Source organism: Mandrillus leucophaeus, unplaced genomic scaffold (assembly GCF_000951045.1).
Source record: "Mandrillus leucophaeus isolate KB7577 unplaced genomic scaffold, Mleu.le_1.0 Scaffold461, whole genome shotgun sequence".
Lineage (NCBI taxonomy): Eukaryota > Metazoa > Chordata > Mammalia > Primates > Cercopithecidae > Mandrillus > Mandrillus leucophaeus.
Window position 1 is genome coordinate 611,106 of NW_012104932.1, and position 20,623 is coordinate 631,728.

At 34.3% G+C, this 20,623-nt stretch overlaps 1 protein-coding gene across 4 annotated transcripts in view; it reads right to left on the reverse strand.

The window, feature by feature from the left end:
* SOX5 (SRY (sex determining region Y)-box 5) overlaps window positions 1-20,623 on the reverse strand; it is a 1,081,658-nt gene that overhangs the window by 95,931 nt on the left and 965,104 nt on the right. For all 4 annotated transcript variants that reach the window (XM_011994779.1, XM_011994778.1, XM_011994777.1 and 1 more), the window contains one exon: window positions 19,786-19,871. In XM_011994779.1, coding sequence (XP_011850169.1) covers window positions 19,786-19,871 — 86 coding nt within the window. The remainder of the gene's footprint in view (window positions 1-19,785; window positions 19,872-20,623) is intronic.

Consider the following 20,623-nt stretch of genomic DNA (forward strand, 5'->3'; position numbering starts at 1 on the left):
TATTTGTCACATAGTTGTTTAATATTTCTCTATTTGACACTACATATTAGTTATGATTATTATAATTGAGAAGTTATATATCCACAATTCTTGACATTTATAAGTAAATGTTGTTTTTGAGAGAACTAAAGTCATTCTGAAAGTGTGTATTTGAGGGATACATGCGACAACATGGATGAACCTTGAAAATATTATGCTAAATGACATAAACCAGTCACAAAAGGACAAATAACGTATGACTACATTTATATAAGGTACTTAGGATATGCAAATTCATAGAGACAGAAAGTAGAATAGAGCTTATCAGGGGATGGGGGAAGAGGAAATAAGAAATACGAAATAATTAATGAATACAGAGGTTCTATTTTGCATGATGAAAATGTACTGGACACAGAAAGTGGTGATGGTTATATAACATTGTATATAATGCTACACAGAACTGTACACTTAAAAGTGGTTAAAATGTAAATTTTATGTTATACATATTTTACCACAATAAAAAAATGCATGATTAAGAGGGCATTAGAAAAAAATCACTGTTTTCCAGGACCACATTAGGCTTTATTTCTCTAAAACAGTTTCCTCCTATTTTATTCCCATGTGTTGGTATATGAACTAAAGAGAACAGGTGCAAAGGGGGGAAGGAATATTGTGATTTTAAAGTAAAAGAAGGTTGGAAATATTAGATTCTTTAAAAAATACTTAACATACTCCCAGCTTTGGAGACAAATATAAATAGAAGAGGAAAGAGTACCAGACCCTAAATCAACCAAATCCAGTAATGCCTTCCAAGTTAAAGAATGCTCTGAAACAAGAGCTATGAGATCAACCCACCCTTCACTAACTTTGCAAAAACCATGGCATTTGCTAGTCACACCGTAAAAGGTAGCTCTCTCTTCACTTTCCCTTCCTATTCCAAAGCTAGCTTCTTTTTCATATTCAGATGACTGTTTATGAGCTCAATCCTGTTTCAACTGTCACTCTTTACATCAAGGAAAGATAGATGGGACACACCAACCCCAACCTAAATGACCTTTGGATGTGACAAGAGTTTTAGGTCAGCCTTGCTAAATGGAGGCCTTGGTGTATCAAGACATGCCTTGGGGTGAAATTTACAGTGAATTTATTATCTCCCAGTGCCCTTTGGACTGCTTCCCACCATCAAACACCATGGCAGCACTTGGAACAGGAAGAAATACATTAACTGGAATCTGATCGTTTTAAAAGGTTACAGCTGCCCAAATATAATTTAATTTCATACTTGCCCTTTGAGGGTTTGGTGTATATTTTCATTTTATGACTGCAAATGATAAAGCTCTTAAGATTCCAGGCAATAAAAAGAGAAAAAAAAAGTATTTTAAGGGTTAGAAGTCTATTCAGTTCATATTCAATGAGTGAAGTGACAAATTAGCTTTTTTAAAAAAATCTAATATTTCTCTTTTTTATTTGGATCATCCCTTATTCCATTTCTGATCCTGCACTTCAATGTTTGGTTGATATCAGTGTGTGAACTCCAACCTCAGATCTCAGTGTGTGAACTCCAACCTCAGATCTCGGCGAATTTGAAAATAAAAAGGGTGATTTTTTTTAAATGAAGAAAAATCCATCTGATTTAAACTGAAAATATTTTAGTACAAGAAACAGATATTTTTCCAGTAGCACACAATTGGGAAAATTTACCCATTAAAATATATCAACACTGTGCCAACCTACCATTGATCCTGTATATCACACTTCCATAAACTTTAATAAAATATTCACAAAATCCTACTTAAATATTATGCTATATCATCATTAATTGGTAAATAATATTTCTATTATTTTATTGACAGAAAATCAGAGATATGGTATTGTTAATGCCACAGCATGAATCAGAAAATCAGAAACAAAATTCAGATAAACTCATCTATATTCTATTATTTTAGCCATTAAAAAAAAAAAAAAAAACTTTTGCCACCTTTTTTTTTTAACTCGATACCTTTCCAGAAGACTTAAAGTTCCTTTAAAGATCAATCCAATAGTCTGAGGCAATGCATACTTTGGATTCAAGGGTAGTAATGAGAAAAACATCAGACAGGCCAAATGCAACAAAGTTGTGTTTGTGTGTGTGCAGGACACCGGCACACACATGCATATGCATTCATTCATTCTTTTATTCAGTCAGCAAAAACATTTTTTGAAAGGTACTGAGTTAGATCCTGTGAAGTTTATGCTTTTAAAAAATATTTTAATTATAAAAGAGTACTCCTTACATATAAACAGTAGAGACAGAAGCATACAGCATTTATGTATTATTATAAGACAAATGTATTTGATAATTATAAACACTGATGGATATATTTTTATTAGCAAATTTTAATTTGATCTTGATGTGTTACTGTGTTAAGAGTTTTGCGCATTAACTTGCGTAACAATACCATGGGGAAGGAAATATTACTATCCTTATTTCTAGATTATAAGATGTAGCCTTACAATCAGGTAAGGAAACTGCCCCAAGTAGCAACTCTAGCAGTTACTAAGACTCAAATGCTCCAGATGGTAATTAGAAACAGTGTTATTCATTTACTTGTTCATTTATCCCTCTTTCATTCAAGAAATATAAAAGGCCCACCTAAAGTGAGAAATATTACAAAGTAAATATTATCTAGGAATCAATTCCCAGAAGTTTTATCAAAAATAATCTTATTCACATTTCTACAAAAAAGATATAAAATTGGCCAACAAATATACAAAAATATACCTAACATCACTAATAATTAATGAAATGCAAACCCAAATCACAATTAGATATCACCTCACATCCATTAGGGTAACAATTATACAAAAAGAAACACAGAATTACCACATGATCTAGCAATTCCACTTTTGGGTATATACCCAAAGCAGGATCTAGAAGATATATGTGTATATCCAATGTTCATAGCAGCATTTGTCATCATAGCCCAAAGGTAGAAATAACTCAAATGTCCATAGATAGATGAATCAATAAACAAAATGTGGTACATAGATACAATGGAATATTATGCAATCTTAAAAGGCATGGAATTCTAACACATGGTACCAGATGGATAAATATTGAAGACATTATGTTAAATGAATAAAATTAAATATGGAAGGCCAAATACTGTATGATTAAGTAATATGAGGTACCTAGAATAGTTAAATTCATAGAGAGTGAAGGTAGAACACTGGTTACCAGAGGTGAGGAGATGGAAGAATGAGGACTTGTTAAAAAATGGGTATGTAGTTTCAGTTTGGGATGATGAAACGTTCTGGAGACGGGTAGTGGTGATGGTTGTACAACAGTGTAAATGTACGTAATGCCATTGAACTGTGTACATAAAAGCGGTTAACATGGTAAGTTTTATGTTAAACATATTTTACCATGATAAAAAGAAACCTATAGAGGATTCACACAAATTAGTAAAGTTTTAGGTCACAATTAAAATTTTTAAGAATAAAATTAAAAGCAGAAATTTACCCCCGCAAAATAAGGTGAGGAGTAAATATAAAGAGAAAACGAAGTGTTTACTTTCTAGAGAAAACGCTGAATTGAGGGACACTAGACAGAGCTGAAAGCAGTATTAAAATGGAGGGAGTGAAAGAACACCTATTACAATGTAAGAAATCTGGTTCCTGCCCACTCTCAAACTCCACTGTCTTATCAGCCAGGGTTAGACTTTCTGAGGAGATGGGAGAATTGCTTTCTGAGTTTCTCAAGGAGATCAAGAGAATTTTGGGGGTTGATGGAACTGTCCCATATCCTGATTACAGAGGTGGTGAAAATTCAGAATTGTACATCCAAAATATAGCCAATTTTAACATATATTAATCTTAGAAATTACAAAACAAAAGATACAAATGCAACAAGATAAAAAGGATCTCACTCAACAACTTTGACTTTTAATTCTTAAACATTTTGGACCTTCTTCCTAAGAAAGAGTTAGAAAGTGGGAATTTGCTACCATTTTAGATTATAAAGATTTTCTAAAACACTAGCTAATTCAGATAGATCCCTATATATGTACAATATGCCACATGCCAAATGTTTTATGTGTGCAGGACAGCAGGCAGTCAGGGTTCAGCATACACCATTTAAGATAATAAGAATATAATGTAATGATAGACTCTTAAATAAACAAAGTGAAAAGCAATTCTTTCCATTTCAACTGATGCTAAGAAACCAATTGTGCAGTACTTTCTGAGTACAAAAATAATGAGCTGTGCTTCCACCTCTACGTTTTTCCTTGCCAAGAGAACTCACACTTCCTTCCCAATCTCTGAAACACAGTTTGAAAACATCTCATTCTAATGGGAGAGTGGGTGAAAGTGGGGGCTGTTACTGGTGTTACGGTCTAAACGGAATCCTCTCTGTTTAAAATTATTTGGCTTTATTAATACAAAGAGATGAAATACGGATGAAAACATTTTAAGGCTTGTATCTTCTAATATCTATGATGTTATCAATTATATTTAGACAAAACAATCTCAGATATCTTTTTCTTTGATATCCACCATCCTTGCCACTTGAAATTCCCAATTCCAACTCTTAACTCGTGTGCTCATATATGGATTACTAATAGAATTGTTCAGCTGACAGGCAAATATTTGCTTTTGGTTTTGTTTTTTGCTTTTTGAGACTGAGTCTTGCTCTGTTGCCCAGTCTGGTGAGCAGTGGTGCCATCTTGGCTCACTGTAACCTCTGCCTCCCAGATCAAGCTATTCTCCTGCCTCAGCCTCCTGAGTAGCTGGGATTACAGGCGCCTGCCACCGTGCCCAGCTAATTTTTGTATTTTTAGTAGAGATGGGGTTTCATTATGTTGACCAGGCTGGTCTCGAACTCTTGACCTCGTGATCCGCCTGCCTCGGCCTCCAAAGTGTTGGGATTACAGGCATGAGCCACCGCTCCTGGCCTCAAGCAAATGTTCCTAAAGAAGACAGTCCCTCCATTGTTTCAAAATTGTGGGAGAATAAAAATGTAGCTAGAACTTTAAGAAAAAAGAAAGGAGGAAAGTATTGAAGAAAATAGTTGAGGGGAAGAAAGAGGTAAAGAGGAATTAACAGAGGAAGGTAGTTAAAAATAAAGGGAAAAAATGAAGAAAAAAAGATAGGAAAGAGAAAAAGAGAGAAATAGAGAGAGTCACAAAAAAGTAAATATTTGGAAGTTCCTATTTTTAAACCTTTAGGAGCCCTAAGGACTAAAAAAGTATATGGTGTCCATCTAGTTGGCTATGCAATTCAAAATAAAACAACATTCTGATGACTACTATGAAACTACTTTATGTTCAACTTTGTTATTTATTTATTTATTTCTAGATGGTCCTTATTTTTCATGCATAAGCATGTTCTTAATGTTCTTAGGTTGTGTCTTGGGTTATCCAGCCCTGGTCTGACGTGCTCATCTTCCTTCTTATTCCATGGAGTTGGAATGAGAATAATTAAAACTTTCTTGCTTAATTGGATCTTCAGAGCTGGCTTGACAATTTTCAGGGTTGCAAAGCATTTCTTTCTAATGCCTCAAATCAATGCTTGCCTCAATATTCTTCTCCCATTTTTTCCCTGACAACACAAGAATAGATGTATCGAGGAATCAGGAAATTCCACTCACAAGGTACAGAGAGGCTCCTTCTGGGGATTTCTGGGCTCCTGGCTACTTTCATTAGTGCTTTTTAAAAATCTTCTTTTATCCCTTTCTCCATGAGATACAGGTAGATAGCTATACTTATAGGTATTTAACAAATAAGAAAACTTAAGTGCTGGGTAGGTTAAAAGACATGAGATCAGATTCATATATCACTTCAGAGGCAGGTTGAGACTAGAACCCTTAATCCATTTATGCCAGAGGTTGCGGTTTTTTGTGTGTGAAAAATCAGACTTTGGCAATGACCTTCAGCAGTAGGATATAAATAACTCCCACAAGCTTAGCGTTCCAATAACGGAACAGCAGGCATATGTGGGTTAATTCACTGCTGTATTTGTAGAGCAATATGGGAGGTTAGAATGGATCATCATAGGTAGACCAACTATTTTGGTTGCCTTTATAATGCCCTAACTATTCATTCTTGTTGTAAAACTCTCTTTATTATGACAAATACAACAAATTTCCAGTAACACAATGGCTTGCCCTTCAAAGAGGAATGTTTGTTCCTTTCACAAATAACTGTCAATGCTATTAAAGCAAAGCTCTAGTAACTCTTATGGAATGGAAAGAAAGAGAGACAGATTATTTATATTTTTAGTAAGAATTGAAACATACATTTTTGTAATCTGACATGCAGAAGAAAAGATTTTTATACCGAAGGGATATTTTGTTTTCATAAAGACATTTTGCTTGCATTAAATATGAGGACTTGGCTCCCAAAGGTGTTCAACCCAAACTTGAATTAAGATGAATTTCTCCATTTGCCTTAAACCTTTATGCTGCAGAATATAATTTCTGCATCCAAGAAAGTTACTTGCTAACTTGAAATATGGATAGGCTCTTTGCCAGTTTTATACCTTTGAATCTAGGAGATAATGATGAATATAACAGCTAATGAGGCTGAATGCTTACGCGAGGCTGAATGCTTATGCTACGCTGAGTATTTTGTGTGTGCCATGTCATTTAATTCTCACAACACCTTTATCATGTAGGAATAACAGTATCTCATTTCACAGGTGAAGACACTGAGACTAAGAGATATTCAATATCTTCATCGAAGATACATGCAAATAAGGACTGTGTTATCCTACAGGTCAAGCTCATAACCCATTACATTATACCTACCTTTTAAATATTATTACTTGTAAGTTTTAACGTTCATAAATGTTTAAATAAGATTAGTGGAGCATGTTTTAGAGGAAAAAAAAAACCTCAAGTCATCAAAGTCATCTAACTGGTTACTCTGTCTCAATATAGCATTATAATACTAACTGGTTACAATGCAAATATTCTATGTATAAAAACTTGATATTTTATGGTTTTATATTATATTTAATGCTAGGCTTATATCTCAAGTGACACAAAAATATAAAAATTTAAAATTTCTCTGGAAGAAAACCAGAAGCAGGATGAATCAAACCAAAATAAGAATAAAAGCAGAGAACGTGTAAGGGCCTTTACTTTTTTTTATTGTTTGGTTTAACTTTTTTTGTTGCTGTTTGGTTAAGTGTCTTTGCTTATCTCCTTTCTATTAATCAAATATTTTAGTTGTACTATTCCTACTAATTTAAAATTTCTTTTAAACCAAAGAATGAAAGCCAGGGGTTGGGGTGGGGAACTAGCCATATGAAAAATACTTGGAGAGCATATTTAAAATAGTAGGAGTCATATACTACAGTACAGTGAAATTTCAGATGGAATTATCTCTGTTATCTTAAGCAACTATTACAGATGAAAGGACAATATTTTCTATAGTTCTGCTTCACTCCATAAAGGAGGTAATTGTAACTTTCACTAACACTATTACTTTTAAAATTATATGTTGAAGAAGTTCCAGTAGTAGAGAAAGCAAGACATAATATTGTTGTAATTTTCATGTTAGAGGCATTAATTACGCTGCCCCAAAGCTCACTGTAGCAAATAATTTGTGAGCGTACTTTGAGTCTGTTCCTCCATTTCTTCCTGTTCATTTTCTTCATTCAAGGAGCGTTTGGATAAGAAAAAGGAGGATGGCATTAAGAGAAAGGTCAAGGTTAAGAAAAATGGAAACACTAGAGTTCATCCCTCCCTTTCGTCTTGTTTTCATACCCTCAATTTGGCAGGAAAATACTGAAACTTCCACAGGAGACAGCAAATTTGAAATGTGCATGGCTGGCTGAAGCTTTTTTTTTTTTTTTTTTTTTTTCTCTGTAGGAATCAAATAGGGCTCTATTTTCAAGTCTTGTGAAGACACTTGCCAACCAAACCCAGCTCAAAATTGTAATGTGGTTTTTCTTCTTGGTCTTTCTCTCAGAACAGTTCATTCATGACTGCAACATCTTATCTGCATGATTATATAATCATTTTTGAATACTATCTTTCTTCTAAAAAGCAAATAAAATGTCATCAAGACTTGTGATGTAAACAATCTCACTTTGAACCTTCTATGTACAAATAGATATGAAACAGCACGCTTCTCTGTTGTTTTGTTTTCTAAATTCCTTGATCTTTCAATAGCTTTCCACAAAAGAATTAATTCACAGAACACAATCACTGAACTCAGCAAAATGAAAGCAATTCAGAAGGTTGCCATTGTTCCCAATATGCAAATCCTAACCATTGTTTTATTCATTCTTTCTTAATTTAATGGCCTAAGTGCAAAATTAACAATTTCTCTTCCCATCATTTTAAACAAAACAACTTAAAAATAACATATAAAAATATATGCATTTAGTTTTAAGGCTATCATGGCAAAATGGGAAGAAGCTAGATTTAATTGTCAGTTGCTAGGATTCCGGAGACCCTTTCGTTAATATCTGTTTAGCCAGGTCACTATTTAGAGTCTAAATTGCCTCATCCATAAAATTAAGGAGCTGGAATAGAAGAATGGTTTTTAAGTTTTGTTTAGCAGCAGAAATCTTTAACTCAATTTTAACCGGTAGAACTTAATATATAAAACAAATAAAAGTGAATGGTACTATTTGGAGGGTGCTTGAACATACTTGGAGTCCGGTGAATAGTTTGAAACAACATTTTCAACCATCTGTGCGGAGTTTTTCATTTCAAATATACTTGTTAGAATGATAGGTTGTTTGCCTTTCTTCAAACTCTATTCCACTTTCATATTTCATTCATTCTCTTTCATTTCAACCTCCTCTATGATCCACCAAGGATCCTTGACTGATTCATCTTTGCATTCCTTATAATGCTTAGCTCAATAGCTTACAAAGAATAAATATTTGCTGAATAAATAAAGTTTCCAGGATACTATGGGTCTATAAAAATAATTCACTTTCACATTCAAGTGTGAAATAAAACTGTTTGGTCAAAGAAAAATTTTCTCAATTCAAGAAATAATTTTGCTATGGACAATATATAGGTGGAATAAAGGACATGTATCCTAGTGTATCTAGGACATGTGTCTATTACCTAGGAAATAAATAAGTTTGAATGGCTATACAAGAAAATATTTTATATTATTTACAAAAAGTTGCATATTACATTAAAAGCACCTATGTAAACATAATTTATTTTAGACTTCGTAAGAAATTTATTTAGAATAGTTAGAGGCAGCACATAGAAACAATTCATTTGCATTACCTCCATGGAAAAATGGGAATTGACTGGAGATGTTATTCTCATTTTACAGATATAAATACTGTAACAAGGAACAAACAATAGCAAAATATGAAAAACTACCCTTCAGGAAACTACCCAGATTGTCTTCTGGATAAGTAAACTCATTGTCTACCATAGATTCTTGAGATGGGCCTTTATTTTATACCACAGAGGCGAATGAAATTATTTCTTCAAAAATAAGACATGTTGTCTCAGTTTTATTAACATACTTTAGATGCTGCTCTGAAACATAAGGAAAGTCTGTCATGCCCTAATTTTCAAGACTTCCTTTAAGCAACAAAAAATAGTTCTCAAACCTACTAATAACAGTTAGTAATCAGCTAATACTATTAAATATTAACTCTAATCCAGCACATGGTATTTGAGAAATAATACATTTATTGTTCTAAGATTTTGCATGCATTATCTCATTTAATCCTCAACAATAAGAGATCATTTATACCCATTTTACAGACAAGAACATTTAGGCATGGAGAGGTTAGGTAACTGGCCCAGAGTTACAGAGCTAGTAAGTAACAGTATGATCGTTTAAGGAAGAGATGGCTGCAAGAACCACACTCATGGCCATTATGTTATACTGCCTCTCACTAAATGAAGTGCTTCTTAAAATATTAATCTAAAGATAATAGCTTAATAAAATAAAGTTGCTTTCATCTTTTTATCTTTCCTCTATCCCCTAAGACATTAAATTTTTGTGTGTATCTATATATAATTAAGTAAATTTTCCTCTGTATATTTAATTAAGACTCCACCCTATGTTACAAGTTGTATGTAATGCAATTTGTATATCCCAGTTGCATGCTTTGACTTAACCATACAAACAATGGATAAAAATCCATGGATAACATTAAATAGTTTTCTAGTATCAACAACAACAACAACAACAACAACCACCACCACAACAACAAAAACCCCAGCATTTGTTCCTCTTAAGGAGCATCTGTCTTCATTTGGGTTATCGGTCCTATTAAGGTGATAACTTTTACTTAGGTAAAATTTTACTCCCAAGATTGAATTTGTCTTTATAAAACATTCCTTAAATAAATTAAAGAATACTAGTAACATAAACTAAACCAACAATTAGGCTGAAGAACAAGTTTCTAAGATAAACATAATCTGTGAACTTGAAAAATATTAGTTGCCCTCTCTTCTTATCCATAGCCAAGATTAGAAAACTGAATATTTCTGTTTTTCTTGATAAAATTTTAAAAAGGATACTTTAGAAATTTCAAGAAATTGGTAGTGTTCGTACAATTACATCTGTTGCTGGTCTTGGGCCAGCAATTCCTTTATGTACATTAATTAGCCCAAAAACATTTTAGAGTCACTTAAATATGTTTTGATTAAGATAACACAGGATACTATCAAGGAATGGGCACGGACTTGTGACCAGAAAACCTGGTACTGACTAAAGTTATATAGCTTCAGTATAGGTAATAACAAAATTTCAAATATAATTTTAAAGTTTACCATTTACTTAATTGGTCATTACAATAAAAATGAACACTTTGGAAAAACACATGTGGACTGATGTTTCTGTTAGCATGTAGTGAGAGATGAAGCTGCTGAAAGCAAGAAAACACAGAAATAGTATGAAAAAGACACTGTGTGTACTGACTCCATTGACCAAATGTCAAGCACCTCCTGGGAACTCTAGGGGTGGTAACAACTATGGAAGCAGTTCCTAATAGATTCTTCCTTAAAGCGGATTCTTGAGAAACTGCTGGGCTCTGACTCTAGCCCATACGGGCTTGGAAAAGTCAGAGAAAATGTTGGCTGCACTTTTTCAGGCCTATTTGCATATGTTCTTTAGTATGCAGATTGTCTCTGTATATAATTTAATTGTTGTTGGGGTTTTTTTGCCTCTATTAATACATATGCAAATGACTCACTCTTGCAGCTGTGCTGTATTAATCATATGTGTGCTTCTGTCTGTCTGCCCTCCAGGCTCAGGGTCGAAGGCAGAGGAAAAGAGGGAATTCAGTCTTTTAACCTGCAAGAAAACTCACTCATGCACACAGAAGTCCAGCAGCAAATAGCACACCAGGGTTGCGACTGAAATGAAGAGCAGTTGATCATTATTCACCCTGTATGAAAATGATACGACCTAAAAGTTTAACCAAGTAGTACAATAGTTGGGTAGGTAAAGATGAATACTTAACAAGTATACATGATTGTAAGTAATTCCTTCAATAACAAGATAAAAATCCTCACATCTAGATCTTTCTATATGGTTATTACTTCCTTATTGATTTTCTGGAAGTTTCCCTTGGCCAAGCATATAAGGCCATGCTCAGTCACTCACAGTGCTGGGATATATGGAATATTCATTTATCTGTGTCCTGTCATAATTATTGACCTTCTTCAGAGACCAGCAGGAGTTTGATTAAAAAGATGAGCTTCAGTATTTCATCTACCTCTACATTGATGTTACTCTCCATCAGGCAGGAGCTTAAGCCATTTCCAATATTACTTCCTATACCTATGATTGCTAAGAAAAAAAGATTGATTTCAGTTGATATTTTGTATGATTCATTCTCTAACACGATCACACATCATCTATCATTTTCTCTATTCCAGAGAATGCATACTACTAATATTACTGGTTACTGAAGCTGTAAGCCCATGAGGTTTCATTTATGACAACTTGGAATTTTGAGCCTTTATTCCAAAATTATTATTATGAATTTTTTAAATAGTCCTACTAAAATAATTGTAAAAGTTTAATTAAGTCAATAAAAATCATGATTGAACGCTACTTGCTTATTTTGAATTAAGTAAGACCGTCCAAAAAGAATTTCAATCTTTTTTTCCTTCTGCTTATCACTATCAATCATTGGTTGGAGTCAACATTTTTGGCTTCCTATAGGTAGAACAGGTGGTAACCATCTTTTGGCCAAGACAAATACAGTATTTATAAAGTGAGAAATAAGTGGATAAATATTTCCTTCTAATCTCAAATCTTAGAAGTGTAGCAAAAAACAGAAACAGTACATTACAGAAGAATTACTACTATTAAAAATATTCATGATGCCCATTAAGTAAAAATGCAAATTATAACAAAAATGAATATGAGAAATAAATGCTAGATGGACTGTTGCCATCATTTGATCTTATTAATTAGAAACAGATGATTCACTTAGCTGATTTTACCTTGTCACAAATGTCCAAAAATTCAAAGTGTAACTTCATTTTGTGTAAATAGTGATATTCATTTTTAATATTAAAATGAACATAGATAAGTAAGCTATATAAATGAATCCCTCACCTTTAAAAAGAGTCAGCATCAGTATAATAAATAAGTAAATGTCCAAATCATCATTGGCTCTTGGAGATAAAAAAGAGTACTTGAGGATGTAGAAGAATGAAAAAAAGAAGGAAGGAAAGGAAGAGAGAAGAAGGTAAACTCAGTGTATGGTATTGCTAACTGGCTAGTAATTATTTTGATAAACAAATGCTTTCATTATTTAGAAATAATTTACTTCAGTATTGTATTGGCAGAATAAGCCATAATGAGTCAAATAAAAGTACCTCTAGTAGTTCATATTTTTATATATGTCTATACATACACTAACACATAATATAGGAATTCTCAAGTATTGTAACATTTGGTCTTTTCATGTAAATTATAATGATTTTAAAAGAATTAGATAAACTGTAATAAGTGCTAAAACACATTCTTTATGCAGCAATCCATTGTTATGATAAGATAAAGGGAGGAAAGAACAGGAGAGAGAGAGAGCTGTGGACTTTTCATACTCTTAGAATCTTCCAATGGGGGCAAGATAAAATATCAAGTTCCCTGGCCATTAAATTAATATCGTTTACTGCAGAAATCAATATATACTGCTTTGTTTTATTAAAACTTCTTATGACCATTAGCCATGATAGTTGATAGTTTCTTTCATTTGTAAGTATGCATTGAATACCTGCTATTTGCTAGGCATTCTTCTGGATACCTGAGATATATTATTGAACAACAGCAACGATTCCTGTCCTTGTGGGGTGGTACATTTGGAAAAGAAAGACAATACATAAGAAACATAATACATTTTATAGTATATTTGAAGATGACTAGTGCTATAGAGAAAAATGTAGAATAAAAGAGCTAGGAAGTGTGATATCTCTTAGGATCCATCTTAGGATTTTAAGTAGGTTGGTTAAGGTAGACCTCAGAGAGATGGTATTAAAGTAAATACATGAATGAAGTGAAAGACTTAGCCTTCCATGCAGAGGGAAGAGCTAGAGGGAGGAGCTAGCACAAAACTCTAGGAAGGGACTATGCCTTGGTAAGATAAAGGCCAGAAAAGAGCCTAATGTATCTGGAATAGACTGAGTAGGTGATGTGGAGCAAAACAGTTACAAAATTAATGTTTGTAAACATTGTAGTGCCAAACATGCTACTAGGCACAGAGAGTGTTTTCATACGTTTCTTTTATTTCATTAAATGAGACAGTTTATTATAAAATTTCAACATTATCTTAATTAACCAAATTCAAACTATTTTTTTCCTCTATCAGCAAACCATGCCTTTGATATCTGAAATTCTGCTATTGTCTCATTTTAAAAGGTGGAGATTAATTAATATAGAACACTAATTATTAGTATTCAGCTTAATTTCAATATTATAAAGCAAGATAGCTATTTGAGCAAAATAGATGAATAATTTAACGAAAGTACACTGTTATGATTCATTCTTCATTCTCTATTTAACACATATTTCTTGAGTCCATAAAATATTTCAAGCTCTTGGTTAAGTACAAATGATGGTGAACCATTGACTTTATAGACTTTACCATCTGGTAGATGCCAGAAAGCAGGATTTAAAACATTCTACCAGCAATGTGAGAAGGGAAATGCAGCGTGCTCTCAGAACACACGGGAGCTACTTTAAGCCAGACTTAAGACCAGTGAATTCTTCCCTGAAAAAAGTGATGTTTTAACCTGAAACTTGAGGGGTAAGTGGGAGATGGTTAGTAAAGATGGTGAGTAATGGGGTTATTTCCTGGGGTTAGTCCAGGAAGAGGAAACACCACTTGTAAAGATCCAGAGTTGAGAAAGAACTTCAAAACACCAGAGAGTCATTTAAGGTCCTTGAGCAAGAAAACGACATGACAAAATTTTCTACAATCAGCAAGGGACATGGATGAAGCTGAAAACCATCATTCTGAGCAAACTATCGCAAGAACAGAAAACCAAACACCGCATGTTCTCACTCATAGATGGGAACTGAACAATGAGAACACTTGGACACAGGATGGGGAACATCACACACCAGGGCCTGTCATGGGGTGGGGAGAGGGGAAGCGATAGCATTAGGAGAAATACCTAATGTAAATGACGAGTTAATGGATGCAGCACACCAACATGGCACATGTATACACATGTAACAAACCTGCACGTTGTGCACATGTACCCTAGAACTTAAAGTATAATAAATAAAAAAAAATAAAAAAGAAAGATTATTCTGACTAATGTATAGTGTATAGTGGAGAGTGCATTGAAGGGGGCAAGATGAAGACAGAAGACCAGTTTAGGGGCTGCTGTGGTGAATTAGGAAAGTAGTAAGGATAGCTCAACCCAAATGAGTGACAATTATGATGGAAGAAAATTGATAGATTCTTGGTTTATTAGTACGTGGAATGAAAAGCTAGTGAATGAATAAATGTATGGGGAAGAGGGAGGAAGAGAAGCTAAGAAGAGCTCTCATGTTTCTGGGTTGAAAAATAGATGAAATGGAGTCATTCACTAAGACCAAAGAATAAGGAAGTCTAGGGACAAGGCAGACAACCCCTGATGAGTTCTGTTTTGGACTCAGTTTACAGTGTCTGTAAATTTCTGTATATTTCCTCTTCATAGTCAACAAGCAGTGGGCTAATGTGAATTTGAAGCTCAAGGAAGATTTAAAATGCATAAAGAAAAAGACAGATTTAATATTAAAATAATAAATTGTGTCTATGGTACATGCTAATTTGTATTATTTATATACATGATCTAGATTAAGCTGACTTTCTCCATAAAAATAAATATATATGAAGATTTTTAGAATATTTTAACTGCTTCTGAAAGTACACAGTAAGGTGATGTTTCTACATGAAGAATTTTTTTATTATATAAGGATCTCCAGGGACATAAAATAATAGTTAAGTAATAAACAGTAGTTTCCTTTAAAGCATATCATTTTGCTTGTCTTTTAAAATAATTGTACTTGTCTGCACTCTTTAATAAAAATTTTGGATTTGCTTATCATAATATTATCCAAGTGCGAACAATTATATGCAAAAGGTTATTTCAAATGAAAACACATATGGTAGGTAAGTAAAGTCAACCATAAGTAGGAATAGATTTATAATATCCCTTATTTAATCTAGGTGTTCAAAAAGAAGTACTTGAATTAACATATATCCATGTAAAGAGGCATCAAATAGAAAATTCAGAGTCTGAAGTAGATAGCTGTCATTACGAATCCTGCTACTTCTTTCATTATTGCAAAGCACAGAGAGTATTTGTATTAATGTCAGTTAGTCAGCATTATTGTTATAATTTCATTAGCTGGTTATGAGTTAACAAATGTCTGAAGAGGGCCAGTGTCTCCAAAGATTAACATAAAGTCTCCTCTACTTGAAGAAGCAAATATAATTGTTTAAAGCCATGGATTTTGGACTCTGTGACCCAGCTTTCTTCTTTGCCAAATGGAGATATTAATATATAACACAAAATCTTGTAATATGAATTAAATAAGATAATCTTTGGAAAATCTTTACCAGAGAAACAAGCTTAAGAAAATATTCCATAACCATGGGTGATATAAACTAGTGACATCAGTTGTTATGGCACTTTACATGCGTTAAAATCATTAGGTTTGGACCCAAGGAAAAGAAAACAGCATCCTTTTGTATTTAAAATATATATGACAGCATCATTTTGTGTTTAAAATATATATCCCCTCCACATTACCATTGAATAAAACCACTAGTTCTTTGACAAGGCTATTTCAGTTGTTACTCCAACTGGTCTTCCTGCTGTTACCTCAACCCATCTTACTGCTGCCTTATCAAGTATAGCTGTGAGTTTATCACTACCTACTTAAAACATACACGAACAGATTAAACAAAAATAGAAAACGAGTAAGAACAAGCCAACAACAACAAACTCTTCAATGGTTCTAAAGAAAGACACCAGCAATTGGTACTAGACAGCACCCATACCACCAATCATACTCCCCTTATTGAAACCTTGCTGTCCTGGCCCTACTTCAGTCAATGTTCATGACTGTCTCTCACCTCTCTCATTCTTCTCACCCCATCTTTCCATTCCCACAATACATATGAGCTCATGTCTGATGAGGGAGCTGAGGAGAGAGAAGACTCGGTTAACAGCTTTACAGGGTGGCTTGGTTCTTAGTGGTCTTCCCTGCTTACCCAAAAAGCAGAATTCGTAGAAACTGGAGAAGCCAGAATAAAGCAAAAACTTGAACGTTGTTCCTCAACTGGTTTTTCGTTGAGCTAAAAACCTAAAGACTCCTCCATCCGTAGAAAGGTCTTAGGAGAACTAGACAGTGTACAGCTTGGTGGTGTATTATGTAACTAAAGACACAGGAATGCCTGTTTTCTCTACTGAAGTCATCTAAAGCTGGAGGTGGGTTGCTGGAATACCGTGTGGTGTTTGCTGCAGGCTGAGATGAGGACTGCGATGTGCTACCACCACAGCTCTAACAGGGCACAGAAGAGGACCTCAGCAGAAGACTACAGGGTTCTCCATGGAGCAGCACAGAGGGTGAACAAAGGCAGGTGTCATGCTACCCACGTAGCTCCTGGCCAGTAGTGGTGACATCCCAAATAAAAAAAAAAAGGGCAGGAAGCATAGATCAACAGACCTGGCTTCCCCTCTCTTAACAGACCAAGAAAAGCTGTTCAATACACAAGAAAGTAACACACACACTGTCTCCACGGTATCTCAGGGCAGACATACCTTCCTAAACCCACATCTGCACAGGAACAAAATTGGAGCTGAAGAACAAAAGAGTAAGCTGCACCCTTCTTACTTCTGGTCTCTAGAGCTGGGATTCTTAACTAACGATGGAAGGGGAAACAGTGGGATATGAAATGGATATAAGATTAAAGTTTCCATCAGGACTGAATTTTAATAACTGAAAGGACTGGAAAGTGATGCAGTCTACTCAAGGTATTAAGAGATGGAAAATAGAGATTTAACAGAGCATAATTAAAAGCAGATTTTGGAGAAAATTAAAACTGACCCATATATTATACTCCACTGAGATGAAACATCTCAAAAATAGGTTTCAAAGACTGGGGTGAATTTTAGGTAAGGCTTATAATGAAACATCTGACTCGGCATTATAGTTAGCTTTTCTGTCACCCATCTCGGCAGGTTTGTGGAGAAAAAAAGAATTTGGATGCTATTTTAAGGCAAGGGGAGGGAGAGTAACAGATATCCTTTTTATAGCTATGGGGAAGGCTGAAGTCAAGGTCAAGGGGTCTGTGAATACTGTGTTAGGAACAAGCAGAAAAGTGAGTTGGTGTAAGCACCCTAGCAAAAGTGAGAGTCAGTCCACTTCAAAGAAAAGCCAGGTTCTCTGACACGACATGTTTTAGTCATGCGTTTGATTCTGAATAACAGTTATTTTCTCCCTGCAACAAACAAACAAACAAACAAAAAACTCGTGTTTTTGTATGTTTACGTGAATGTGTTTTAATAGTAGCTGATGGCTTTCCATGAAAAACTTTTGGATTATTACTTTTCTTGTTATACTACAGTATTGATTATTTGGGGCTATACAACTCATGCATTTTAATGGGTACAATACCACTTGTATGAAAGGAACTTTACCCTGTTTACATATCAAATCATAGGTAAAGTAAGAGCATATATGTTTGGTGTCTAAAGTTTCTCTTGTTCGGTGACAAAACTGTTTATATTTTAATATCTCAAGATAATCTCAAATATAAGAATAAAAATAAAAATCAGCATCAAATAGTCTCATACTGTCTCTATAGGAAAAGTTGATTAGATTGTTGCTTAACATAGCTACTTTCGAAGAGAGTCCTGCAATGAACATAGGAGTTGCCTCTAATTTGCTCTCACTTCCTCTCGTCACTAATCCAACGGTCAAAGGAGAATGTCTAACTTGCTTTGAAAACCAACATCTGAAATCTCTAAAATCCCTATTCCTATATTTAATCTATTGCTGGATATTATTCCCTCTTGCTAATTCCACTACTCTTTTTAGTTTTACCTATTACAATCACTTTTTCGTATTATAGTTATTCCCCAGATGCCATTTCAAAGGGTAACAAATGTTATGTTACTTTTATTGTCCCCATGGCTCCAACATTTCCCAAGGCATTTCCAGCTCAAAGAAAACAGATACTCACAGTGTAGTTCTTCGCAGAAAAGGTAGAATAGAAATGAATGTTATTAACCTCCGTAGAACACAGTATGTCTCAGCTTTCACACTGGTAGTTCCTCCTGTGAAACTCAACTGGCCTTTCAGAAACCCACCAGGTCTTCTGATAAACCCATGTGCAGGCCAGATGTATCTGTCTCTTGATGCTACAATATAAAACTATATTTCCCTTATAGACTAAGATCATCTATCATGACAATACCTTTTCACGAAGAAAAATTAATTATTAAGTATAACTGCTTTACCTCTGGCTTCTTAGGCATACTGTGTCTTTCAGGCTAACGAACATATGAAACTTCTCACAAGAGGAGAGTAATCCTATTATTAGATGATTTTCTATTCCCATTACTTGCATAATCACAAGGTCCATAGCGATAGAAACTAAGGAATGTTTTGTGGGATGCTGATTCAAAAATGTCAACAGTTAATCAAAGCTACCTGTTACTCTAATTGTATTGATTTTCTTTTCAACCTCAGAGACAAAGCTTCTCATATCACTTGGACATCTGGTAAAATTATCGTTGACATTCTCGGATTATAGGAATATGTATTCCGCATGGCTAGAAAAGTCCTAATTGTGATGACTGGGATAAAGTTGTGCTTATTTAGTCTCCAGCTTATTTGGTCTACTTTTCCTTGTTTGCCCAACTGAGCTGGCATTAGCAGGAGAACAAAGAGACCTACAGACCATTTCAATGATACTGGGCATCCTGAGCAATTTTAAATGCATTTTTGTTAAGTCGCCTTGCTCCTCAAGTGTCTGAATACCTTTTGCAGGTTGTTTTGTTCTTTTTACCTTGATAAGGACCATTCTGTGACAAAATTATGGCACACGGTCATCAAAGCAAAACTACAGCTCACTTTCTTAATCATACAGGCAAGAAAAGAAATACAATAAGCTATGTTTAGTGCAGAAAACAGGGCTAAAAATTAAGAGAATCAACATTTCAACTTTTGGTTGAGGATCAGTACAAATAAATTTAAAAACAGAAAGTGTGAGACAAATATCACGAGTCAGTTTTATTTTGCTTTAACACCATAATAGCTGTTTTCGATATTTACTTAACCTTTGTCTCCTCTGTATTGTTTCCTGACTTACCTGCAGTTGGAGTGGGCCTAAGCCTGGTGTTGCTGCGGCAGCAGCTGCCATGGTAGTTGGGATCAGCTGAACAGGGTAAGGGTCACCTAAGTAAGAGAATAATAGAGGCGTCAGCACCTTTTATCTACTCTCCACCTGCAAATTAAACTCATGCATTCACTCTTTCCAAAAGCCTTCTTTTGTGTGCCTTGCTGAGGCCTAATGAAAAGCTCTATTGTGCAGCCTTTTACTAACACTCTTTTCACAATTCTGGCTGAGAGAGGAATGTGAATAAAAGGCACAAGCAATTAAGGCGGAAACCTCATCCTTTTTTCATGATGTATTTAGGAAAATGGGAGGGAAAGTGAGCATTGATCAGAGGGCTGCACTTTATAACACACACGCGCGTGCACACACACACAATTTTAATACGAGCACAGTAACTCCTCAGCAAATTTACAGTATTATTATAAAAGGAATTTAACTTACTTTTATTTTAATGAATTAAACTCCAAAGATTTAAACAAAGTAGCTTATCTTTGAAATGCTATGTTACTGTCTTGATTCAAATCATCTCTTAAAGAATATCTTATGGACAAACTAACAATGAAGAAAATATTTTATGTGTTTTTCAAGTTATATGAAATGTTGACATCTTTGTTATCCAGGGATAAATGTTTACAAAACTATATTGTAATGAAAATGGAAAATAGATCGCTTCCCCCCTGAAGTTTTTTATCTATTAAAAAGACATAGTAATTCAAAATTAATCCTGAAGTTTTATTGTTATATGACCTGTAAAAATATAGGCACACACACAAACATACAGAGAAGCACATAGAGAAGATTAGTCTGCTTA